We start from the raw sequence: 26,577 nt of genomic DNA on the forward strand, positions 1-26,577 counted from the left end.
TGGCCTCCTGAAGGGCATCTCTTTCTGCCAGATCTTTGTCATCAGCATTGAGGCGTGGCACAACTGCATGTCTCTCTTCTTGGTCTCTTTTGAATCCACTCCGATCAGGCTTTCACCCCCACCATGTCATCAAAACTACTCTTGTCAAGGGCACCAGTGACCTTCATGTTGCTAAATCCAGTAACTTCTCTCAGCTCTTGGCACAGCTGGTAACTCCTTTCACCTTGAACTTTGCTTCTAGGACACCACAGTCTCCTACTTCACTGGTCCTTCCTTTTCAGTTTCTTATGCCAGTTCCTCTTCATCCTCAAACTCTTAATGTTAGGGTACCCCCATGTCTCAGTCCTTAGTACTCCTTTCTTTATTCCACTGGTGATCTCATTTAGATGGCTTTAGAGGCCATCCAAAAGCTGACAACTTCCAATTTAATGGTTGAAATTTAGTGCCTGGGTTCAAATTCTCGTTCCACTATTTAAAGCTGTGCAACTTTGGGCAAGTTATTAATACTTTACCTTTCTTTGTCTCTGTTTCCTCATGGTAGATACTTTAGTATTTGCTGAAGGAATGGATGAAACAAAAATAAAACTACTTTAATCAAGAAAAAATGGTAAGGAAAGGGATAGGGAAAGATTTGTTAAAGGATACAAAATTACAGCTAGAAAGCAGGAAAAAAATTCTATTGTTCTATGCCACTGTGGGATGCAGTTAATGATAACATATACTTTCAGATAGATAAAAGGAGGATATTGAATGTTCCCAACACAAAGAAATGATAAATGTTTAAGATGATATATATGTTAATTACCTTGATCTGATCACTAGGCATTATATGCATCAAAACATCAGTGTGTACCCTATGAATAGGTACTATTATTGTCAATTTAAAAATTAAAAACGTAAGTAAAGTTATGTCACTTTAAACTCAAAAGAAAAAGAGAAAATGGTAGAGTTCTTAAATTTCTCTGCAGAATCTCCAATATATAGAGAGAAAAGATTTGTTCTATTTTATAAATGAAGGAAAAGAATTAGTCATTTGTATTGCTGATTCTATTCCGACTATTACCACATCACACAATTAATTGAATGTCCTTAGCCCAGTGCAATCTGTCTTCTACCCTGACAGCCCTGTTGAAGTGTCTTCACTGAAGCCACTGGTGACCTACATGCTAAATTCGGTGGGCATTGTTAGCCTGTACTGTACTGGACCTCCCTGGTGGTGTCTTCCTCTTTGACAGTTTTTACCCTCTTGGCTTTCATAAACTTCTCAGACCAATCTTGCCTCCTTATTCTGCCAGCTCCTTAAATACCAGTGTTTTCCAGGGTTCCATTCCTACATGGCTCTGCTCATTCCCTCACCCAGCCCCCACCCGCTCTTGACTGAAACTTGGCTCTCTCAGAACTGAGAGGAGTTTGGGGTCTTCTTTGGTACCTACACTTGCTTTCAAACCATCACTTCCTCCTCGTCTTAGAAAACCCTCTATTCCTTTGAGGTTCCTACTGTCTGACTTGATCACCTTCTCCTCCCCTCTGTGTTGCTGTCATCTGCCAAGCTCTCCCTCAGTGTTGAGCATTTCAGCAGGTGGGTGTCCATCTCCCCTCTGCCCAGCGCCACTCACCGTTCCAGCAACTCCAGCACACGCACTGTGGCTTCTCGGTATGTTCACTTTCTCGCACCTCTGAACTTTCTTTCCCCAGCCCCGCCACACACTCCCATGAACATCTTGAGCCTTGACATCTTCAAAAAGTGCACAGTCTCCCAGTGCACACATGTAGACGTCCTGCTTTCTCACCACAGCCTTTTTCCTTCTAGCTTATTTGTTCAAAGGCCTCTCAGAAACAGTTCTTTGATCTCATTAAGACCTTCAGTTCATAGAGTCCTTTACTTTCTCCTTGTCCCATACCCTTCTTCTATCTGAACTTCTCCAGCCCACTTGCCTAGGAGAACCCCAGTCCTGGGTGAATCTAACCACCTGCCATCTCTTCTTTGCATCTCTAGGCATTGCTAGAGAAAATTGCCCCACCTAACAGATAAGTTTGGTGATTTTGTTTTTTTGTTTTTGTTTTTGTTTTTGTTTTCTGAGACAGAGTCTCACTCTGTTTGTTGCCCAGGCTAGAGTGAGTGCCGTGGCATCAGCCTAGCTCACAGCAACCTCAAACTCCTGGGCTCGAGCTATCCTCCTGCCTCAGATTCCCAAGTAGCTGGGACTACAGACGTGGGCCACTATGCCTGGCTAATTTTTTCTATTTTTAGTAGAGACAGGGTTTTGCTCTTGCTCAGGCTAGTCTCAAACTCCTGATTTCAAGTGATCCTCTCACCTCGGCCTCCCAGAGTGCTAGGATTACCAGCGTGAGCTGGTAATTGTGGTTTTATATTGTTAACAGTGGTCTTCTAACTCATCTCCTGCCTCCATTCTTATCCTACTCAAAGTCCTCTTCAACTGTTAGAGTGATTAAAATTCCAGATCTCATTACATTACTCCACTGCTGACTTAAATGCTAGCCCCTGTCTTAAAAGACCAGTGCCTTTCGGGCTTTCAAATGCATATTAAGCACCTGAGAACCTTGTTAAAATGCAGGTTCCACTTCAGTAAGTCAGGGATAGAGCCTGAGATATTCTGCATTTCTAACAGACTTGTCTTACCATCTTTATTTTTCTCATTTTCATCAGATAACCTCAAAGTTTGGTAATCTAGACCAGAAAAAATTTTTTAAAGCCAAATTTAGCAGTGGGGGTTGTAAACCAACTTTAATGGCACTAATGTTAATACATTCTGATAACCCACTACCATCGGACCAGCCTAGAAGAGAAATTTTGAATTCCTATTCTAAGTAAAAAATTAGGGGGGTTTGATGCTTACATTATCCTGAAGTCCCAGAATATCAGACTTGGAGGAGATTTTAGAGGTCATTTAGGTTTACCTCTTCGTTGTATGAATAAAGCTTAGAGCAAAAGAGCAACTTCTAGGCCAGAGCTGGGCTAAGATTTTAATTTTCCCAACTCCCAGGCAAAGAGTCTTTCCAGTATACCATAATATGATCCCCAATTTTAAGTTTTTTTGGTCTGGTCTTCTGAGTCATTGATTTCCTCAACAACTGCTTGAGTACGTATACCATGTGTGTATCTATGCCCATTGTTGGGCAGACGCAGTCTAAAAGACAGAGTGCCTGCCCCAGGACACAAGGCATCCTCCCCTGTCCTTCACTTCCCGGATCCTCTCATCGCATATCTTTTTTCCAAGTTTGTAAATATAAATTTGATAGAAATAAAAGAAACTTAGATAATTTTATATATGGCAAATCATGATGAGCTGTGAAAGCAAGCACAGAGTATGGGGGATTAAATTTTAAAATGGATATGAAAGGACAAATACACCCATCCTTCCAGCAGTAGCTTTCAGTCTTTATTTTGAAGTGACCTACATTTTGACTCAATCCAGTACCCCCTCCTTGCTCACAGTTGAAAAAACTATATCTAAACAAGTACAGTACTCACCCAGAATATAGGCGAAGTAGTCTTTGTCTTTTTAAAGTCTTGTTACAACCCATTAATTTGATTTCATGACCCCTAATGGTTCCAACCCCCAGTTTGGGAGCTTAGAGTCACAATCACACTTGAATATTGGGTTGAACTGGCCTGTTTCTGGTTCAGTATAACTGACAAGCTAAATTCATGCCTGCCAGGAAAACCTCCTTTCTGTTACGTTATTCATTTTCTCTAAATCCCATTTAACCACTTATTCCAAGAAGGATTTCTGTCTATACCTTACTGTTTTATCCAGCATACTGTTTGCATTTGTATACTATATTTCCTGATTGCCATGTGTGAGTGGGTAAGTACTTTGTTTTGATTTCATGTATGTTTACTCTGTCCCCAGTTAGACTGTTAATTCCATGAGGCCAAAGATCCTATATTCTTGTTTCTTTGGGACCCTCCCATTCTTTTCAGTTTTGCACCCATTTGACATTTTAATTCAATCATCTATTGACATGTGAGTCTAGCAGAGTACGGGTGCTTGGCTCTATCATGGTATTTCTCTCACACTTTTCTTTTCTTTTTTTTGCCACTAATAACTGATGTGGGATCACACTTGTTTCTCATGTGCCCCTTCATCTCATTTTCCTACAGACCCGGAACTTAGAAAAGAAGATCTAAGAACACAGACCCGTGTCTTTACCAGCAGCTTTGAGGAAGGCTTGGGCTTTGAATATGTGATGTTCTATAATGATGTCGAGAAAAGGACAGTTTGTTTGTTTCAAGGAGGTCCTTACCTGAAAGGAATGCCTGGGTAAGAAGGGTAGCCTAGAAATGTGGATCTAAAAGATCTTTATCTTATATCGCCCCCATGTATCCATAGACTACAGTGAAGGCATTCAAATGGTAATATAGATGTACATCTATTGACATGGGAAGATGTTTCTAATACATTATTAAAGGATGTCTTATCTATATTGTTAATATTTATTAAATATTTAACATATTAAAGAGCATATGTGATATATTATTATAGGACATAGCAATACATATAATTTGAAGGAGTGTCAATAACGTGTTAACAGTGGCTTGTCACGGACTAGATGGTAGTATTATGGGCCTTCCATTTTTTTTCTTTTTTCTACTGCTTATCTGCATGTTTAAAATTTCTGAAAAATGAACATGTGGTTTGTTTAATAAAAACATCATATAAATTTTCTAAATTATATTTTAGCTCTTTTCTTGCAATCTGATTACTATTAAGTTCTGGTTTTATTACAAATGCTTAAGACTACACTATTATGCTATGAACAGGCCAAGCATAATGCCTTATACTTGTAGTCCCAGCAATTTGGGAGGCCAAGGCAGGAGGATCACTCCTCCAACTCCAGGAGTTGGAGACCAGCCCATCTCTAAAAAAAAAAATTTTAATTAACCAAGCATGATGGTGCTCACTTATAGTCCCAGCTACTCAGGAGGCTGAGGCAGGGGGATCATTTGAGCCCAGGCTATGATTGTGCCACTGCACTACAGCCTGGATGACAGAGAAAGACCCTGTCTCTAAATAAATAAAAATAATAAAAATATGCTATGAACAAAATAAACTTAGGAACATGGGTATTATTTGACATTCCCTATACTGGACATGGACCAAATGGACCTTTCATAAGTAAATTGTGTGAAGATGCTTGGATAATTTCTCTTGAGAGGCTCTCTGTTTCGAAACTTCTGCAAACATTTCTCCTCTATTTCTGTTGTGACTAGATTCCTTCATGGAGGTGCCATTGCAACCATGATTGATACTACTCTCGGTATGTCTGCAGTAATAGCTGGGGGAACTGTCATGACTGCAAATCTCAACATCAATTTTAAAAGGTAAATTCATAATCATACTCTACTTCTCCTTAGATATTGTAAGGTCATGTTCCACAGCTGTAGGTCCTGAGACGAAGATTTGTGTGCAAGTGATTATTAAGGAAGTGTTCCCAGAGGAAACTAGCAAGGGAGTGGGAGAAGGAGGACAGGGAAGGTGAGGAAGTCAGCCAAGGTTGAGCTCTCAAAGTCCTGCAAAGGGTAGCTTTAGCCTGATCACACAAAAGAACTCTGGAATGGAATTTATGCCTCAGAATAATCCCTCCCTCGAGGAAGGGGGTCTTCATATTCTTATAGACATCGGTCATTAAGATACGGGCCATCTTGGGGACTATAAATTCTCAGGTCCTTCTAAAGCTCTCTGTTTTTCAGCATAGCAAGCTGTAGGGCAAATAACCCCAAAAAAGAGAAAAAGGGATCCAAGGGGCTCTGGGTGGAGTACCAACATCCACTACTTAACAAAACATAGATGTTTAAATAACTTCACGTAGAAATAAAAGGACAGTAATCCTAGCACTCTGGGAGGCCGAGGTGGGAGTATGAGTTGAGCTCAAGAGTTCAAGATCAGCCTGAGCAAAAGCGATACCCCGTCTCTAAAAAAAAAAAAGAAATAAATAAAAGAACAACAGATGAGTTTGGTATCCATCAAAAATAAAGCTTGGCATGATCCCATTTAATTCTTCAATCATACAGCTTTACCCCTACAGTAAACAAAATAGTATGAATACTGGCACAGGATTAAGATAGCAACAGGATAGAACAGAATTTAGGAACAGACAGTTGAATTGATGAGGTCTCCAAGTGAGGTTTTGTGGGTTATTACCTCACACAATAGGAACCATTTAAATTACAAAACATCTCCATTTAATACCCCTGAAAGTTATATGGATTATGTGGCCTCGTCAGGGAGCCATGCTTTATAGGGTATGGGTTTATTTACTATAAGAAATCCATAGCCAAGCATGTCCTACTAAGGGCATTCAGTAGAAAATAATCCTTCCCCCTAGAAAATATCATTAGTTTATTTCAGGGATCAGGAATCTTTTTCTGTAAATAATTTATGCCTTATGGGCTATATGGTCTCTAACACAGCTACTCAATTCTGCCATTATAGCACAACAGCAGCCATAGACAATACATAAACAAATGGATGTAGCTATGTTCCAGTGAAACTTTATTTACAAAAACACAGTTGGCCAGTGGGCTACAGTTTGCCACACCCCATTCTATTTACGTGAAGGTCCAGTTGGAAGAGATGAGACCAGGGCCATTTGCTTCTTTTGTTTTTTGTTTGTTTGTTTTCCCTGGGAATATTTCCCTCTGCTCCCCACCACATACACAGTGAATTGGGGCCAGCTGCTTTAACTTCTTCCCCAGCTGCCAATAATAGTAACTTCAAAGTAAATGACTTAAACAGGATAGAAATTTATCACGTGAAAGAAGTGTAGAAGAAGGCATCCTGGGCTGGTATGGCAGACCATGGTTCCCAGAAATGCAGGCTCCTTCCAGCTCACCTTTTCACAGTCCGGAATGGCAACAAGAGCCATCACATGTCCTGGACAGCAGGATTGAGGATGGGGAGAAGAGGGATGTCATCTTTCTTTTCAATTTTATTTTATTGCACTAAGAACACTTAATAAGAGACCTACCCTCTGAACACACTTTAAGTGTGCAATCCAATATTGTTAATAATTGACACAATGTTGTATAGCAGATCTGTAGAACTTATTCATCTTGTGTAATTAAAACTTATGCACACTGCTTAGCAATTTCCCATTTCCCTCTCCCCCGGTCCCCAACCCTTGGTTACCACCATTGTACTCTCTGATTCTATGGGTTTGACTAATTTTGATACTTCATCTAAGTGGAATCATGCAGTATTTGTCCTTCTGGGGCTGGCTTATTTCACTTAGCGTAATGTCTTCAAGGTTCATCCATGTTACCTCATATTGCAGGATTTCCTTCTTTGTTAAGGCTGAATAATATTCTGTTGTATGTATATGCCACATTTTCTTTATCCATTTATCCATCAGTGGGCATGTAAGTTGTTTCCACATCTTGGCTATTGTGAATAGTGCTACAGTGTACAAAGGGGTGCTAATATCTCTTCAAAATCCTGATTTCAATTCTTTTGGGTAGATACCCAGAAGTGGGATTGCTGGATCATATGGTAGTTTTACTTTTAATTTTTTAAGGAACCTCTGTACTGTTTTCCATAGTGGCTACATCATTTTGCATTCTCACCAACAGTGTACAAGGCTTCCAATTTCACTGCTTCCTCACCGACACTTAATGTCTTTTGGGTTTTTTGTTTTTTGTTTTTTGTTTTATAATAGCCATCCTAACAGGTATGAAGTGATATTTCATTCTGGTTTTGATTTACATTTCCCTGATAATTAGTGGCATTGAGTGTTTGTTAATATATTGCTATACTGTTGTTCATTTGTATGTCTTCTTTGGGGAATGTCTACTCAAGTCTTTAGCCCATTTTTAAATTGAGTAGTTAATCCTTTGCTATTGAGTTGTAGGAGTTTCTTATATATAAAAATTAACCCCTTATCAGCTATATGGTTTGCAGATATTTTCTCCCATTCCATAGGTTGCCGTTTCACTCTGTTGATTGTTTCCCTTGGTGTGCAGAAAGACGCTTTTTAGTTTAACGTAGTCCCACTTGTCTATTTTTGCTTTCGTCGCCTGTGCTTTTGGTGTCATATCCATGAAATCATTGCCAAGACCAATGTCATGAAACATTTCCTCCCTGTTTTCTTCTAGGAGTTTTATAGTTTTAGGTCTTACATTTAAATCTGTAACCCATTTTGAGTCTATTTTTGTGTATGGTATAAAATATGGGTTCAAAATTCATTATTTTGCATGTGGATATCCAGTTTTTCTGACAGCATTTGTTAAAGAGACTATCTTTTCCCCGTTGTGTATTCTTGGCACCCTTGTCAAAGGTCAATTGACCATTTATGTGTGGATTTATTTCTGGGCTCTATTTTCTGTTCCATTAGTCTATAACATATATATTTGTCTTTATGCCAGTACCATGCTGTTTTAATTACTACAGATTTGTAATATACTTTGAAAATAATGTCTCCAGCTTTGTTCTTCAAGATTGTTTGGCTTTTCAAGGTCTTCATGTTTCCATATGAATTATAGAATTTTATTTTCTTTTTACTTCTGTAAAAAATGTCATTGGGATTTTCATAGCAATTGCATTAAATCTATAGATTGCTTTGAGTCATATGGACATTTTAGCAATATTAAGTCTTCTAGCCCAGGAATACAAGATGTCTTTCCATTTGTTTATGTCATCTTTAATTTTTTTCATCAATGTTTTGTAGTTTTCAGTGTACAAGTTTTTAACCTTACTTAAGTTTTTTCCTACATATTTTATTCTTTTTTATTGTTTTCTTAATTTCCTTTTTGGATAGTACATTGTTTATGGAAATGCAACTGGTTTTTTTATGTTGATTAATTCATGTTCATTAGTTCTAGCAGGTTTTTTTGTGTGGAATCTTTAGGCAGGGTTTTCTATGTATAACATCATGTCATCTGCAAACAAATAATTATACTTCTTTCCTTCCAATTTGAGTATGTTTTATTTCTTTTTCTTGCCTAATTGCTTTGGCTAGGATTTCCAGTACTATGTTGAATAGAAGTTGTGAGAGTGGGCATCCTTGCTCTGTTCCTGATTTTAGAGGAAAACCTTTCAGTTTTTCACCATTGAGTATGATGTTAGCTGTGAACTTGTCATATATGACCTTTATTATGTTGAGGTACATTCCTTCTATACCTAGTTTGTTGAGTTTTTGTCATGAAGGAGTGTTGAGTTTTGTCAGATATTTTTTCTACCCTCAATGATAGTGTGATATTTTTTCCTTCATTCTAATGCGATGTATTACATTAATTTTTTTGCATATATTGAACCGTCCTTGCATCCCATGGGTAAGTCCCACTCAATTATGGTGTGTGGTTCATTTAATATGTTGTATTCAGTTTGCTAGTATTTTGTTGAGGATTTTTGCATCTCTAGTCATCAGGGATATTGACTTGTAGTTTTCTTGTGGTATTTTTGTGTGTCTTTGGTATCAGGGTAATGTTGGCCTCATAAAATGAGTTTGGAAGTATACCCTCCTTGATTTTTCAGAAGAGTTTGAGCAAGATTAGTGTTAATTATTCTTTAAATGTTTGGTAGAATTCACCAGTGAAGCTATGTGGTCCTGAGCTTTTCTTTGTTGGGAGATTTTCAATTATTGATTCCATTACCTTACTAGTTACAGGGCTGTTCAGACTTTCTCTTTCTTTGTGATTCAGTCCTGGTAAGTTGTATATTTCTAGGAATTATTCTTTTTTTGTAGGTTATCCAGTTTGTGTACATATGATTATTCATAGTCATCTCTTATAATTATTTTTATTTCTGTGGCATCAGTTGTAATATCTCCTCTTTTATTTCTGATTTTGACTTCTCTCTTTTTTCTTAGTCTAGCTAAAAGTTTATTTTGTTTTTCTTTTAAAAAATCCAACTCTTAGTTTTGTCGATTTTTCTATTGCGTTTTTAGTCTTTATTTTGTTTATTTTATTCTAATCTTTATTATTTCCTTCCTTCTGCTAACTTTAGGCTTAGTTTATTCCTCTTTTTCTAGTTCCTTGAGGTTTAAAGTTAAGTTGCTTATTTGAGATCTTTCTTATTTTTTAATATAGGTATTTATTGCTGTAAATTTTCCTCTTTGTACTACTTTTGTTGCATTGTGTAAGTTTTGGTATGTTATATTTTTATTTTCATTTGTCTCAAGATATTTTCTAATTTCATTTTTTATTTCTTCCCTGATACATTGATTGTTCAAAAGTATTTTGTTTAATTTCCACATATTTGAAGTTTGCAGTTTTCCTAAATCAGCCAAATTTGTAGTTTCTGGGCTGTCAAGCTGGTGATACTTGATGGAGCAGGATTTTGCCTTTGAAGGTGATTCAGACAGAAGCCTGAATTCATAGAGCTAAACCCCTCTTAAAGTCATAGTTTCCTTACTGTGTCAGAAGGACTTTCCAAACCCACACCTTTCCTTAAAACCTGGTGCTTCCCCTTTGTGATTATGCAAGTCCATTGTGTCTTAGGCACGTGTTTTCTGTTTTGGTTTACTGCCTACCTACAATTAGATACATCTCATTTAATTGGCAGAGGCATTTTGAGGTTCCATCTCCCAGGAAACAGGACGTAAATCTGTATAGTTTTGTTTTAAGGATATTCAGCTGGGCAAGACATTCATATTGTCATATACTGATGAGCCTTCTTTCTAGCTGATTATTTTCTATAATCAGCCCTTTCTGTTAAGGGCACAGTTCCTGCATTTTCTGGAATTGTTTAGATTCCTCAGAGTTCCCTGCCTATTGGTGAGGGGAGGGAATCTGTACAAGTTCAAACAGAGATTATACAGGATTGTGAACCCCCAAATGGCATATGTCCATGGGTATAAATGAACTGAATGTGCATAAATATTCTTTTTACCTGATAGCTCGCCTGCACCTCACATACTTTGGGAAAATAGAAGAAGTAATGGATCTGATAAGGGTCTCTAAGTCATTGCCTACCCTGAGTTCATGCAGACTCAAGTCCCTTAGACTGACAGTGGAGGACTCCTTGCTGAACATAGGTACCCTGTATATACCTCTACCTACAACCTTATAGCTAAGAATACTATTGGTTTGCTTATGCTGTGATGTGTAAGCATAATTCTTTGAATGCAACCTCACAAAACCCGACTTGTACACATCCCTTGCTGTGTGTGTACCATTTCCTACTTCCATAGAGTAAAATACATATAAGACAGATATATGATTTCATAGAAGAAACGCTTGTCAACAATGTCCTCTATGTGTAAACTGCTTAAAAAATTAAATTATTTAATCATCTATATTTTTTTCTTTTGTAATTGAGATTTTATTGGTTGTGTCAAAATCAGTACAGACATTTCAATTTGTACACAATTTTTAACATGTGTACTAAAAATCTAAAAAGCCATTTATTTTAGTTCTTTTTTACACAGTTATTGCACTGACTTTCCAGCTTAAAATTTGGAGGCAAATTTTCCTCAAGAAGATATTCAGTACCAGTATGTTCAAATGTTGATAAGCTATTACATAAGTCCCTCCAATTCACAATTTATTGTCATATATAATACATACTCAAATTTTCAATCTTTCACAGTACATTAACAAAGTTATTAGGAAAACAGGACTACCACCACCAAAGATGTTACAGAGTATACGCAATTCTGACAGAGAGAGCCATGATCAAAGAGTGGTTTTCTTTAGGAAACAATTCTACTGAAAAAACAACATGGGAATAGAAGTAATTTAAAATGTTCAAGACATTAGATGCAGGCCTGGGACTCCACATAGCCATTTAATATGCTTTGTATTATGGAATATAAAAACTAACCCCCATCTGTGAAATGTTAAGCTGACACCCGAGACAGTCAAAGCCTCCCATAATTCAATATCTCACACTATTTTCTGGTTGTACCAAAAAAATAAAAATGCAGCGAATGATTTCACCTCTTAAAAAAAAAAGCACTTACACTTTAAAAATAGGATGAGGTGGGATTCCCTCCTTCTTAAAAATGTTTCTAAAGTTACTAAAAAACTTGCATTTACAAAATAGTTGATAAAATATTCCTCTGGATTGTACAAGAAGGGAGACAGGGACCACTGATAAGACACGGTGTGTGATACTAATCAGGCGTGGCTTCTCTCTCCTGCTTCATCAGAGGCTGGGCTCGCCTCAGATTTAGTTTCTCCCTTTTCTGCAGGTAAATCTTTAGTTTCTTGGTTAGCCACTTTGGCCGTCTTCCTTTGCTCCCCTTTTCCGTTTTGGTTGCACTTTTTTGTTTGAAGATTTACCCTTTGCTGCTGCCTTTTTGGGCTTCGTTTCCACTTTGCAGGAGCAGGTTTAGGTGACAACCGCGCAGATCTCCTCTTGGGCTCTTCCTTCACCGTGCCTTCAGCCAAGCTGACCTTCCTGGAGCTGACCTTCCTCTTCTGCATCTTGGCGGTGGGGACGGTGCCTGCCGGTGCCTTCGTGAAGCTGGGTGCCCGGCCGCTGCCGCTGCTCCCGCCGCCGGAGCTGTTGAGACCCGCGGCCGGGGCTGGAGGGAGAACCGGATGGAGTCATCCTTATTTTTGAATTTATAAGTATAGTTTTGTTCTCTTCGTGCTAACTCTTCCTTTGTTAACAATCATTAGAAGCTCATGGCTTTCCATAATGTAGATAATCATAATCATCACTCTGTTTTCTATGCTTCTAGAATGATGCTAATTGTAGTTTTTATAAATGGCCTTTATTATTATAGTTTCCTTCTGTTCCTACTTGTGCCTTAGATTTTTAACCTCTCACCCAGACTGTCATTGTACCTCCTTCTCTTATACCATCCTTATGTGTCATCAACCACTTTTGTGTATCACTTGAATGAACAAGATGAATGTTAGATTAAATTAGTCAAAATGTAACCCAAAAAAAAGTGGGATTTTGATAGCAATTACATGGCCTTTAAAGATTAACTTGGGTAAAGTTGTCATCTTTTTTTTTTTTTTTTTACTGGATACATTTTTAGACAAGGAAAGTTGTTACCCATCTAACTTTTCTTTCTTTCTTTCTTTCTTTTTTTTTTTTTTTTTGAGACAGAGTCTCACTCTCTTGCCCGGGCTAGAGTGAGTGCCGTGGCGTCAGTCTAGCTCACAGAAACCTCAAACTCCTGGGCTTAAGCGATCCTACTGCCTCAGCCTCCCGAGGAGCTGGGACTACAGACATGCGCCACCATGCCTGGCTAATTTTTTGTATATATATATTTTAGTTGTCCATATAATTTCTTTTCTATTTTTAGTAGAGACGGGGTCTCACTCTTGCTCAGGCTGGTCTCGAACTCCCGACCTCGAGCGATCCACCCGCCTCGGCCTCCCAGAGTGCTAGGATTACAGGCGTGAGCCACCGCGCCCGGCCTTTTTTTTTTTTTTAGAGATGTGGTATTGCTTTGTTGCCCAGGCTGGTCTCGAACTCCTGGCCTTAAGCAATCCTCCCACCCTGGCCTCCCAAAGTGCTAGAATTACAGGCATGAGCCACCACTCCCAGCCTGGATTATATAAGTAGGTTAGAATTTAACATTTATAGGGCCCTATAATTTGTGTAAAGTTGTTTAGGTTCATAATAATAATAATAGTAATAATAACCAAATTTAATACGATCAGTTGATGTCCCTTCAGGATGTGAGAGGTAACAACCTGGGATTAAATTTTAATTTAAGATAATTTGCAATATCAATTAAGGATCAAGTGCCTTAATCTACCTAACTGTTTCTAAGAAGCAAGAGTGTTCCTTAACAATTTCAAATCATTTCCAGCCCTCTGATCCAAATGTCACACTTGATTTATTTCTTTGTTCTTAGCTAATTAAGATAAATAGAGAAAGCATCTTACAACTAGCGGTGACTAGCCAGCTGAAAGGATCAATATCTAGGCATGTCTATAACCCATTCATGATAAATCAGTTGAGATTTATCTCAACTGGATTAGCTCTGAGCTCTGGATTAGTCTTCTCGATGCAACGTGGCAGATAAGAAATGCTGAAGGATGTTTCTCCTTCAAAACAAGTAGATCCTGCACCAAATACACAAAGAAATAAACTGCCAAGAGTATCAGCAGAAACAATAAATAACGTATTTAGATCCCACAGACGTAAGATATCATGATAATCAATACACAATATGAAAGAACAAAGTATAAGATGTTTAAAAAAATAAAAGATGACATCACAAAAAGAAAGCAATAATGAACTATAAAAATTATTAGGCAGATTTGCCATGGAATCTAATAGAACTTTTAGAAATAAAAGTGTAATTGTTTAAAAACAAAAACACCTCAGTGAACAGGTTAAAGGGCTGTTTAAATAGCTGAGGGCCAGGCACAGTGGCTCATACTAGTAATCCCAGCCCTTTGGAAGACCAAGGCCTTGAGCCCAGGAGTTTGAGGCACAGCGAGCTTTGATCGTGCCACTGCTCTACAGTCTGGGCAATAGAGCGAGACCCTATCTCTTAAAAAACAACAAGAACAACAAAAACAAAAAACATAGCTAAAAGTGAACAGGAATACACAACTGAAGAAATTACCCTGATAAAAATATTTGTTGGTGAAGGTCAAAACTTTTCCTCAGGCCAGGCATGGTGGCTCACGCCTGTAATCCCAGCACTTTAGGGGGCCAAGGTGGGAGGATCGTTTGAGGCTAGAAGTTCAAGACCAGCCTGGGCAACAGAGCAAGAGCCCGTCTCTTTAAAAAAAAAAAAAAAAAAAAAAACAGAAAAATTAGTGCATGCCTGTAGTCCCAGCTACTCGGGAGGCTGAGACAGGAGAATCCCTTGAGCCCGGGAGTTTGAGGTTGCAATGAGCTATGATGACGCCACTGCACTCTAGCCTGGGTGACAGAGCAAGTCCCTGTCTCAAAAAAAAAAAAAAAAAAGAAAAAGAAAAAAAAGAAAAGAAACAACTTTTCCTCTGAATCCATTTAGAAACTCAGAAAACTGTGGCATGTTATTTCTTTCTCTCCTACTATAACTACTGCACCTTGTGGGCAGTCTGTACAGAAAGGTCTCACTGGCACCTGCATGGTATCAGAACAAGAGGGGTGAATTGAAATCTTGTGGCTAGACAACACAGGAGTTTCTCTCTAAATTTACTCCATTATAAGAATTTAAAGCAGAGCTTTAAAAACTGCATTCACTAGTTTTCTTCAAGAGAAAAAGAAAAATGGAGTAAACCCTAGGCTTCTGTTTCTTGTTTGTTTGCTTTTTTAGAGTTTAGATTGCTTTTCATTCTGTTTTTGTTTTGCAGAAGCTCAGATCACTTTAACAATCTCATGGCACTGTATCTCTACTTTGTAGCCAATTGGTTTCACGTTTTAGGAGCTCATTCCTCTAAAATGCACAATTAAATCATGTCCTCTATTTTTACTAAAAATTCATTAGATCATTTATAACTCTAATGATTTTTATAATCTTACAGGCTAGTAACCCTTCAAATCGATTCTCCCTGCAAGATACTTCCCCCCTCCACTGAGGTTCAATCAGGAGTTCCATATGGATCAACAGATCCGTATGCTCAGCGGTGGTGGTGTTGGTAATAGTGTTGGTAAAAAGACTAAATTAGTCACCAGCTCCATGGTTTCAGTGTGATACTGAGATATATCCCATAAATACATCAAAAGGCCCACCTCAGCTAAGTCATTTAGCAGATCCAACAAGCAAAAGGGGAAGCAGAACTTTCAATCAGACTGATAATGATTTGGATCCCACATGTGCCACCAAATAAATGTGGCTTTGGGAAGTTACTTGACCTCTCTGGGCCTCAGTTTCCTATCTATTCACCAGGGATAATAATACTTTTCTTAGAGGGATGTTTGAAGGATCACAGTTAATGTACTTAGAGCTAGCAATTTAATATGTCAAATGGGCCTTTTTGGTTGGTCCGAGTGCAGTGGTGTTTACAACTAATTGATCACAACCAGTTACAGATTCCTTTGTTCCTTCTCCACTCCCACTGCTCCACTTGACCAGTCTTAAAAAAATAAAATAAAATAAAATAAAAAAACAAACAAACAAACAAACAAACAAATGGGCCTTTTTTCATTATTATTTTCAGATCTAGGCTTAGGAAAAAGTAAAGAAAGGGAAGGAAGGAAAGAAATTATCCTGAATCCAGCACAGAGAGAAAAGGAAACAGACAATATGCCCCACACATAAGAGAACTTAAGCTACAGAGGACAAATGAAAAGTTCTAATATGCTCTAATCAGAGTCCTAGAAAAATAGAATAGAGAGAATGGAAGAGAACCTGTATTTCAAGAGATAATGGATTCAGCATATTCTAGAACTAAAGAAAATCATGAATTCACAGGTAGAGAAAACACAATAAATATCAAGCAAGATAAATAAAAATAAATCCATATCTAGAAATATAGAGAAATTGCAAAATATTTGAGACAAAGAGATCTTAAAAGCAGTCAGAGACAAAAGGTCACCATTACAGAGCAGTCCTGCTTCTTGGAAGCAAGAGGGCGCCATTACACCGGCAGTAAACCTCAAAGCAACAGGAGAAGCTAGAAGACAACAAAATATCTTGAAAGTACTGAAAGAAACACGTCAACCTAAAATCATGCTCTCAGCAAAGCTAACTTCCAAAAATGAGGGCAAAATAAAGGTTTTTTTTTTTTTTTTTTTTGAGACAGAGTCTCACTCTGTTGCCCAGGCTAGAGTGAGTGCCGTGGCGTTAGCCTAGCTCACAGCAACCTCAAACTCCTGAGCTCAAGCGATCCTCCTGTCTCAGCCTCCCGAGTAGCTGGGACTACAGGCATGCACCACCATGCCCGGCTAATTTTTTTTCTATATATATTTTTAGCTGTCCATATAATTTCTTTCTATTTTTAGTAGAGATGGGGTCTCGCTCTTGCTCAGGCTGGTCTCGAACTTCTGAGCTCAAACGATCCGCCCACCTCGGCCTCCCAGAGTGCTAGGATTACAGGCGTGAGCCACCTCGCCCGGCCAAAATAAAGGTGTTTTCATTCAAACAAAAATGGAGTTTGTGGAACAGCAGAACAACACCCAGGGAACTTCTAAAGGATGTACTTCAAAAGGAAGGAAAGTAATCCTAACAGGCAGGAGCACGGGAAAAGGAATTGTGAGCAAATAAATTGGTGCACATGTAGATAACAATAACCTAAATAGAGTCTCTATATATGTAATAATAATGTCTAAATTCCAGGGATTAACAAAAGGACAGCTAAAATAATGGCCAAGAATAGCATGTTTGGGAGAGGGCGAACAGAGTTAATGTTCAAACATCCTTGTATTTTTCAGTGGGGAGGATGACTAAGAGAAAATGAAGGTATAAGTAATGCCTAAAATAGCAGAAGAATAAAAATCAAATAAAGAAATGAATAGAAAAACTCAATTATTTAGAAAGCAAAAAAGATTAAAAAAAAAAAAAAAGAGGGTCAGAAAAAGTGAATCAAATAGAAAGCCAGGCCAGGCGTGGTGGCTCATGCCTGTAATCCTAGCACTCTGGGAGGCCAAGGTGGGAGGATCTCTTGAGCTCAGGAGTTCAAGACCAGCCTGAGCAAGAAAGAGCAAGACCCTTTCTCTACTGAAAATAAAAATAAATTAGATGAGCAACTAAAAATAGAAAAAAAAAAAAAATTAGCCGTGCATGGTGGCACATACCTGTAGTCCCAGCTACTCGGGAGGCTGAGGCAGGAGGATCACTTGAGCCCAGGCGTTTGAGGTTGCTGTGAGCTAGGCTGACACCACAGCACTCTAGCCCAGGCGACAGAGCAAGATTCTGTCTCAAAAAATAAATAAATAATCGGTAGAATCATAGGGAGAAATTGAATAATCCGCCTTCATAGTGGGACATTCCAACACGCTGTTCTCAATTACTGATAGGTCAAGCAGACAAAAACAATTAGAGCCAGGCTCGGTGGCACAGCCAGCAGTGGCTACAGTGGTAGCTATACTCCCAGCTACTCAGGAGGCTGGGCAGGATTACTTGAGCCAAGACTTGGAAGCTGTATTGCGCTGTAGTACTGCCTGTGAATAGCTGCTGTGCTCCAGCCTGGGTAACAGCAAGACTCCATTTCCAAAAAACAAACAAACAAAAAAATTAGAAAACAGGATTTAAACACTACAAGATAACAAAATATGATTTATTGGACAAACGTAGAACTCTATATCCAATAATTAGAGAAAAAAGATACTTTCCCAGCACACATTTGTAAAAATTGATCATGTATTGGTTCATAAGTCAAATCTCAATAAATTTTAAAGAAACAGAATCTTACAGGCCAAGTTCTCTGGCCACATTAAATTAGAAAATCAAAAATAAGAGAATTTTTTGAAAATCTATAGTAAATTATGGTAACACTAGCTACTGTAACAGTCCCCTACATTTAACTACCTTAAACCAGTAGACTTTTTTTGTTTACGTAATAGGTCACATGTGGTTATCCTGGTCAGTGAGGGACTAGCCCCATACAATGATTCAGACACCCAGGCTCCTTCCCAAGTGTGCTTCTGTCCCCTTAGGGCCTTTATTTATTCAGTGTCTTTATTCAGCCTTTCTAATCCTTTTATTGTCAATTTTGATAACATATTCCTGAATTTTTTTTCATTTCAATTAAGTTTTCAAATGTATTGATGTGAAGTTATTCATAATATTCTCAATTTTTAAAAATCTCAGCTAAATCTGTAATGTCGTTTTTGACCCGAATAGTATTTATTTATGCTCGCTCTCATTTTTCTTGATTTATCTTGCCAAAGATTAGTAGTCTTTTCAAAGAGCTATCTTTTGGCTTTGTTGAAGCTCTCGGGGGGGGGGGGGGGGGGGGTGTATGTGTGTGTGTATGTGTATACGTGTTTTCTCTTTTATTTTTAAATTTTGCTTTTATCGTTATCACCTTTCTGCCTCTAATACAAGTCTAATTAAATTGTCTGGCAAAACTAGACTAAGGAAAATGATCTAAAGCCAGTTTTCTGTGCCAACCAAACTAATCTGCACTTAAATATTAGTTACATAAAAAAAATTGTATTCTATAAACGTAGTGTGACAGTCGTTACATTATTTTGTATTTTCTGAGTTCCTTCCTGTTAGCCTCTCTAAGATTCTAGGACTTTCTTGTCTGTTGCAAGAGATAGAACTCTTAACTCACACTAGATTAAGCAAAAAAAGAGAATATAATGTAAAGTTTGTGTGGTTGAGAAGTCAGGCGTGGCTGGGAATCTCCGTCACGCTTTCTTCTCAGTCTGCTTCATCCGCAGGTAGGCTTTCCTAGTGTAGGGGCACAGTGGTCACCAGCCAGGCTTGTGTCTTGTAAGCCCAGCAACCTCAGGGAAAAAGAATCCAGCCCCAAGGGCTCCAGCACAAGTTTGAGGACTGACTCTTTCAGCCCGTTCCCACCCCCAGAACCAGTCACTGTGGGCGGGGAGCATCAACCTGTCAACTCCAGTCACCCTACTTGGCTAAGAATGGGGCAGAGGCGGTTCCCCAGTGAATGCGTCTATGAGTGTGTGGAAGAGAGAATGAAGGAGGCAAAGTGGCTGGATAAATGAAGAGAGTAATGTTAATAGAGAAGGGAGATGCTGGTCAAGCAAGAACATCTACTGTCCCCCGGGTTTTAGTCAATTTTGAATTGGCTCAACCAAAGAGCAAAGCTAGATTGTTCCATCAGGAGGTTCAGGAAAAGCTAATAGGAGTAGGTATTAAAAGATAATAGGAAGGGAAACTGGGTAGAGGGATAATCACAGTGATAACTTCCTCTCTACCTGGAGTGGTTCCGTCACCCACTTGGTAGCACTGTAGGAGCACTTCCATGCTCTACCTTATGTTTCTGCCCACTGAAATTTCACCTTTAAAGAGATATCTTTTTCATTATGATACTGTTTATCCAGGATTCCCAGAGCTGACTGTACCCACTAGTCATGTGTAACTACTTAAATTAAAATATAAATTAGGCCAGCACAGTGGTTTACACCTATAATCCTAGCACTTTGGGAGGCCAAGGTGGGAGGATCACTTGAGGACAGGAGTTTGAGATCACGCTGAGCAACATAGGGAGACCTCGTCTCTATAAAAAATAAAAAACTTAGTGACGTGTGGTAGAACTTCTCTGTAGTCCCTGCTACTCAGAAGGCTGAGGCAGAAGGATCACTTTAGCCCAGGAGTTTGAGGTTGCTGTGAGCTATGATGACACCACTGCACTCTACTGAGGGCAATAGAGCAAGACTCTGTCTCAAAAATTAATTAATTAATTAATTAAATTTAATGATTCAGTTCCTCATTTACACTAACCACATTTCAAGTGCTCAGTATGCACATGTGACTACCATATTGGGCAGCTCAGAGATAGAACATTTGTGTCATCACAGAAAGTTCTGTTGAACAGCACTGGTGTAGAACAATAAGGTGTTACCAGCATTCTGTTGTTATTAGGTGTCTTCTATTGACAGTTACTCTAAAGGGAATTGGATAAGAAATTTTGATAATGACAGAGGAAACGAGAGAAGTTGGCTGGGACTATCCCATGACCCTATTTTCACGTCTGTAAAAGATTTCAGCTCCCTTCAGACTTTGCTCTGGATCTGCAGAGGAGACAGTCTCTGCTGTCACAGAGCTGGAATCCCTGGTGATCTCTTCAAACCAAACCCAGAAGGGCAGACAAGGACTGTATGCCCAGGAGCCACCCTCCGAGAACAGTTGTGCTTGGGAAAAGGGAGCATGAGAGGTTACTGGTGCCTGAGCCCTTGAGGAATGTGTCACCCGGGGCAGTCAATGCTCACTGATAGCAGATATTATAAATTTCCACCCCTTGTCATGCACTTGATCATCTTTCAATGTTACATAATTCCAGAAACTCATTTTTTTCCTTTTTCTTTTTCTCTGCAGACCTATCCCTCTTTGTTCCGTTGTTGTGATAAACAGCCAACTTGATAAAGTTGAAGGAAGGAAAGTTTTTGTTTCTGGTAATGTTCAAAGTGCTGATGAGAAGACCCTATACTCAGAGGCAACAAGTAAGAAGCTGCTACTATCTTTTTTGGGGGGTTGGGTAGGGTTGGTTTGGATTTTTGTTTGTTTGCTTTTTGTTTGGGTTTTGTTTGGTTTGACTTTTTGCTTTGGTTTTATAACCCATACACACCCAGAAATTCTTTTATTTTGGCTTTGTTTTTTTGAGACAGAGTCTCACTCTGTCACCCAGGCTAGAGTACCGTGGCATCAACCTAGCTCACTGCAACCTCAAACTCCTGGGCTCAAGGGATTCTCCTGCTTCAGCCTTCTGAGTAGCTGGGACTACAGGCATATGCCACCACACCCAGCTAATTTTCCTATTTTATGTAGAGATGTGGTCTCACTCTTGCTCAGGCTGGTCTTGAACTCCCGGCCTCAAGCGATCCTCCCTCCTCGGCCTCCCAGAGTGCTGGGATTACAGGCATGAGCCACTGTGCCCAGCCTCAGAAATTCTTACTTCCCTTTCATGCAAAGAACAAGTTAGAGGTATTCTTATACATTGCTGGTACAGAGCTATCTGCCAATATCTATCAAAATTACAAAGTTGTGTGCCCTTTGACCCACTTCAGGACTTTATCTCACAAGTACGTTAAGGTATGCAAAATTACAATGTATTAGGTTGCTGTGGGTTGCAGTAATTGTGTTACTCATTAAACATTATTTATAATAGCAAAAGATTGACAAAACATAGATATCCATCCATAGGAGAAAGAACTACAGCTCATCTATAAACTATATTGTGTGTGTATGTCATAAAAAATACTGTGGTCCCATAAATAAGAATAAGGAAGTTCTTTGACATGGAGCTATCTCATTAACATATATTAAATGAAGAACACAAGATGCAGGACAATGAATATAATATGTTATCATTAGTGTAGAAAAAGTAGAGAGGTTCTTCCCATTTTCCCATCCAAGTACTAACCAGGCCCGACCCTGCTTAGCTTTGGAGATCAGATGAGATCGGGAGCATTCAGGGTGGGTATGGCTGTAGACTCTTCCTGTTCTCTTCCTTTTTTTCCTCTTTCCCTTTCCCCCTCCCCTCCTTCCTGAATAATTTATTCCAAAAGCCATTAGGTAGAGTTGGGCTTCGTTGGCCCTGGGCTAAGAGGAGGCCTCAAGAGAGGGGTACCTACAGTGGCCCAGCGCAGTATCGGAGCCTGAGTGGGGTGAGGTGTCTGCACAAGGAATGGCCCAGGCAGGGTGTCGGAGCCCAAGCGAAGTGAGGAAGATGTCCTATGGAGAGTGGTGTGTGTATCACCCATGCTGAGTGGGGTAACATCTGTAAGGGCTGGCAGCAGTGCTGGGAGCCAGGTTCCCACTGTCAGAGATGGGAGTTATAGAAAGAGAGAAAACCGAATAAACCCTATGGTGTTGGATGGGAACTGGGGACATTAGACATGTGTATTTTCCCAATCTTTTGCTCTTGCAAATAATGTTGTAATGAATAAATATGTTGTCATTTTGCACACATTTTGGCAAGTAACTCTCTAATGGTTTTGGGGGAAGTATATCTTTGTACTCACCTCAAAATTTTTCTGTTGGCTTAAAATTATTTAACAATGAAAAATAATAAATGGGAAGGAAGGGAAATACATGTATGTACTTGTATGCACATAGACTATCTCGGGAAAATCACACACATGATTTGTTACTTCTCAGGAGTAAAATTGGTTACTTCTGGGAAGGGGTCTGGGTAGGTGGGGAGGGAGATTCCACTATATAACCTTTGGTACCTTTTGAAAGTGGTTATATAATGGATTACCAGGAGAGGAGTTAGATTTTATGGGGTCCCCAAAGCTTATACATTTTAAGAAGCCCAATTTAAGAAAAAGAATGCAAAATTGGGTACAGAAGTGAAACTTTATTTAAAATAGGAAAAGAGGCCAGGTGCGGTGGTTCACGCCTGTAATCGTAGCACTCTGGGAGGCCGAGGCGGGTGGATTGCTTGAGCTCAGGAGTTGGAGACCAGCCTGAGCAAGAGCAAGACTCCATCTCTACTAAAAATGGAAAAAAATTAGCTGGGCAACTAAAAATAGAAACAAAAAACTTGTCAGGCGTGGTGGCTCATACCTGTAGTCCCAGCTACTTGGGAGGCTGAGGCAGGAGGATCGCTTGAGCCCAGGAGTTTGAGGTTGCTGTGAGCTAGGCTGTTGCTGCGGCACTCTAGCCCGGGTGACAGAGTGAGATGCTGTCTCAAAAAAAGGGGTGGGGGCAGAAAGAAATCACAATATATTATTGCTGTCTTAGAGATGTAGATCCCTTCCTTCTGAGATCTCTATAGGCAATTTACCACAAATCTCACATAGAAATTGCTTCCTGGTTGCATCCTTGAACACTACACCACTCCTAGCTCTCCCAGGGCCTTTGCAAGTGAGGGGTTGAAGCCTCACCTTCATTAGCTTAAGATTTAGACAGGTTAGATTAGATATCCAGTGGTTTTTATTTGTTTTATTCTTTTTTATTTTAATGGACCTCAGATGCATAGGTTTGAATTAATCATAATTCTTGAGTCAGTACCTATAGTCATCACTGGTACATGAATAGTCATCTTTTATTTATTCATTCACTAATATATTTATTTTTATTTTTTAATTTAATAATAAGTAAATACCCTGGGACCTACCATCAATAAGAACCAGAATCTTAATAATATTTTATCCCTATGTAATTACTATTCCTATCTTATCCTCCTGTTTAGAGGTAACTCTGGTCTATTATAGTATTTTATATTTTTCATTCCTTTGTACCTTTTTATTTTTATTTTTTGAAGTTTTATCAAGAATATATGTATACCTAAGGACTATCTCATTCAGTTGTTTATTTTTCAACTTTGTAGAAAAGAGATCGTGACATGTCCTTTCCTAGGACTTGATTTTTTTCACTCAGCTTTATGTTACTGCGGTTCATCCATATTGTTGGCTGTGTAGTTTGCTCATTTATACTGCTGTGTAACACTCCACATTGACTATATACTACAACACAGTAACCTCTTCTGATGATAGGCCTCTGACTATTATGAATGGGGCTGCCACGAACATTCTTGCTCATGTCTCCTGGTGGCCTGCATGAGCAAGAGCTTGGCGTATACTTAGGAGTAGAATTTCTGGATTGTAGGGTATATGAGTGTTAAACTTCACAGGGGAATAATGCCAGATTGCTTTCTAAAGCTGTACCAAATTACACTCCCACCAGCAATATATGAGATTCTTTTGATTCTCTAGCAACTAGTAAAGTCAGACTTTTTGATTTTTGCCAAATGGTTATAAAATGGTATCTCGGTGTAATCCTGATCTGCATTTCCCTGATTACCCTGAGATACTCCTTGAAGAGTTGAATCTCTTCATATATTTATTGACTGTATTTGTTTCTTTTTCTGTGAAATTCTTATTTGTTCAGCTCATTCTATTTTTTTTTTTCATTTTCTTACTGATTTATAGGAGTTCCTTATGTATTTTACATTAGACTGATTCTTTTTTTTTTTTTTGAGACAGAGTCTCACTCTATTGCCCAGGCTAGAGTGAGTGCCGTGGCGTCAGCCTAGCTCACAGCAACCTCAAACTCCTGGGCTCAAGCGATCCTCCTGTCTCAGCCTCCCGAGTAGCTGGGACTACAGGCATGCGCCACCATGCCCGGCTAATTTTTTCTATATATATTTTTAGCTGTCCATATAATTTCTTTCTATTTTTAGTAGAGGTGGGGTCTCGCTCTTGCTCAGGCTGGTCTCGAACTCCTGAGCTCAAACGATCCGCCCACCTCGGCCTCCCAGAGTGCTAGGATTACAGGCGTGAGCCACCGCGCCCGGCCTAGACTGATTCTTTTATTGGACATAAAAGTTGAACATATCTCCTTCCAGTGTATATATTGTCTTTTATTTACTTTGAGGTATCTTTCTTATTAACAGAAGTTTTTAATGTTTTTTTTTTTATTTTATTTTTAAAATATGGAACGCTTCACGAATTTGCGTGTCATCCTTGCGCAGGGGCCATGCTAATCTTCTCTGTATCGTTCCAATTTTAGTATATGTGCTGCCGAAGCGAGCACAACAGAAGTTTTTAATGTTAATATAGTCACATTTATTAGATTTTTCCCTTTATGGTTAATGCTTTTTGGTCTTGTTTAAGAAATTGGTTTTTCTCCCAAGTATCAGCTGTTGGCAGGAATGATGGATAAAAGGCAAGGGAGGAAGATAATAATTTGAGTCCACAGTCAATTTGAGAATTCCATTCCAGGCTGTAGTTTGTACTTGCTGTCTTACTAAACCTTTCAGTATCATAAAGGTGCCAGATGGCTCAGTTGTAATTTTACTTCTTTTCATTTCCCTGACTATCTCTAATGGAAGTGGTAATGAACCGTGAAATGGCCAAGTGGTGAGGACCTGGTTACCCAGGGGGAGGTAATACAGTGTTGTGATAGTCAAAAGTTGCTTCTTAATTTAGCTGAAAAGTGACAGTGGGCAGATAGACTGGGGGTACAAATATGAATCTAAATGCCTTCCTTTGGATATGTCTATTTAGAGTTCCATCACATTGAAGTCAGTTGACTTATAATCATCTTCTGTTATTTTGTTTGTTTAGGCTTATTTATAAAGCTGGATCCTGATAAAAGTCTGACATAAAAGAGCTTCTGGTGAATGCCACACTATTCTGCATAAGGCTGTCCCCCTCCGGAAGAAACAGTTGTCTCCACTCCCACTCTGCTCACCCACTGCTGAATCCCCCGTGGGGAGAAGCCTGCTGACCTTCCTAAGCAGTCTTCTGAATACGATTCTAGGAACTCAGTTTCCACTTTCTAAACTGTTTAGCGCAGAAACAATGAGAGTATCAGCAATTCTTTGTGTCTCCTTAGGATATGTGTGTGGTTCTCCTGAGATTTGAATGGGCTCCTTAAAGTTGCACAGGCATGATGTCTGCCTCACTGCAGACCCGAGAAAAAAAATTTTTTTAATAATTATTTAGAATTTTTTTTAAATTTCAGCGTATTACGGGGGTACAAATGTTTAGGTTACATATATTGCTTTGTCCCACACGAGTCAGAGCTTCAAGCGTGTCCATCCCCCAGACGGTGGGCACCGCACCCATTAGGTGTGAATATACCCCTCCCCGACTCCCCGCTCCCTGGAGAAAAAATTTATGTTGAAACTTTTACTGCAAACTTGGAAATGCTAGAAAACCACATGAAGGAATAAATACATAGGTGTGTGTGCATATTACATACACATTGTAAGTTACAAAGCTAGCTTTGTTGTATCTAAGCAAACAAATCTTTTTTTTTTTTTTTTTTTTTTTTTTTTTTTTTGAGACAGAGTCTCACTCTGTTGCCCAGGCTAGAGTGAGTGCCGTGGCGTCAGCCTAGCTCACAGCAACCTCAAACTCCTGAGCTCAAGGGATCCTCCTGTCTCAGCCTCCCGAGTAGCTGGGACTACAGACATGCACCACCATGCCCGGCTAATTTTTTCTATATATATTTTTAGCTGTCTATATAATTTCTTTCTATTTTTTTAGTAGAGATGGGGTCTCGCTCTTGCTCAGGCTGGTCTCGAACTCCTGAGCTCAAGCGATCCGCCCACCTCGGCCTCCCAGAGTGCTAGGATTACAGGCGTGAGCCACCGCGCCCGGCCTTAAGCAAACAAATCTT

The 26,577-nt window shown here is 39.1% G+C and overlaps 1 protein-coding gene, 1 non-coding gene and 2 pseudogenes across 3 annotated transcripts in view; 1 reads left to right on the forward strand and 3 right to left on the reverse strand.

Moving 5' to 3' along the window:
* Positions 1–26,157, forward strand: part of THEM4 (thioesterase superfamily member 4) — a 38,179-nt gene extending 12,022 nt beyond the window's left edge. For both annotated transcript variants that reach the window (XM_069478758.1, XM_069478759.1), the window contains exons 3-6: positions 4,127–4,286; positions 5,237–5,347; positions 20,821–20,945; positions 25,518–26,157. In XM_069478758.1, coding sequence (XP_069334859.1) covers positions 4,127–4,286; positions 5,237–5,347; positions 20,821–20,945; positions 25,518–25,558 — 437 coding nt within the window. In that variant the 3' untranslated portion in view covers positions 25,559–26,157. The remainder of the gene's footprint in view (positions 1–4,126; positions 4,287–5,236; positions 5,348–20,820; positions 20,946–25,517) is intronic.
* Positions 12,080–12,975, reverse strand: LOC138389122 (non-histone chromosomal protein HMG-14 pseudogene; annotated as a pseudogene).
* Positions 23,410–23,480, reverse strand: LOC138391153 (small nucleolar RNA SNORD113/SNORD114 family; annotated as a pseudogene).
* Positions 24,878–24,984, reverse strand: LOC138391003 (U6 spliceosomal RNA). The gene has a single exon (XR_011234648.1). It is a non-coding gene; the product is annotated as a U6 spliceosomal RNA (small nuclear RNA).
* Positions 26,158–26,577: the final 420 nt, after the last annotated feature.

This window comes from Eulemur rufifrons, chromosome 8 (genome assembly GCF_041146395.1).
Source record: "Eulemur rufifrons isolate Redbay chromosome 8, OSU_ERuf_1, whole genome shotgun sequence".
NCBI lineage: Eukaryota > Metazoa > Chordata > Mammalia > Primates > Lemuridae > Eulemur > Eulemur rufifrons.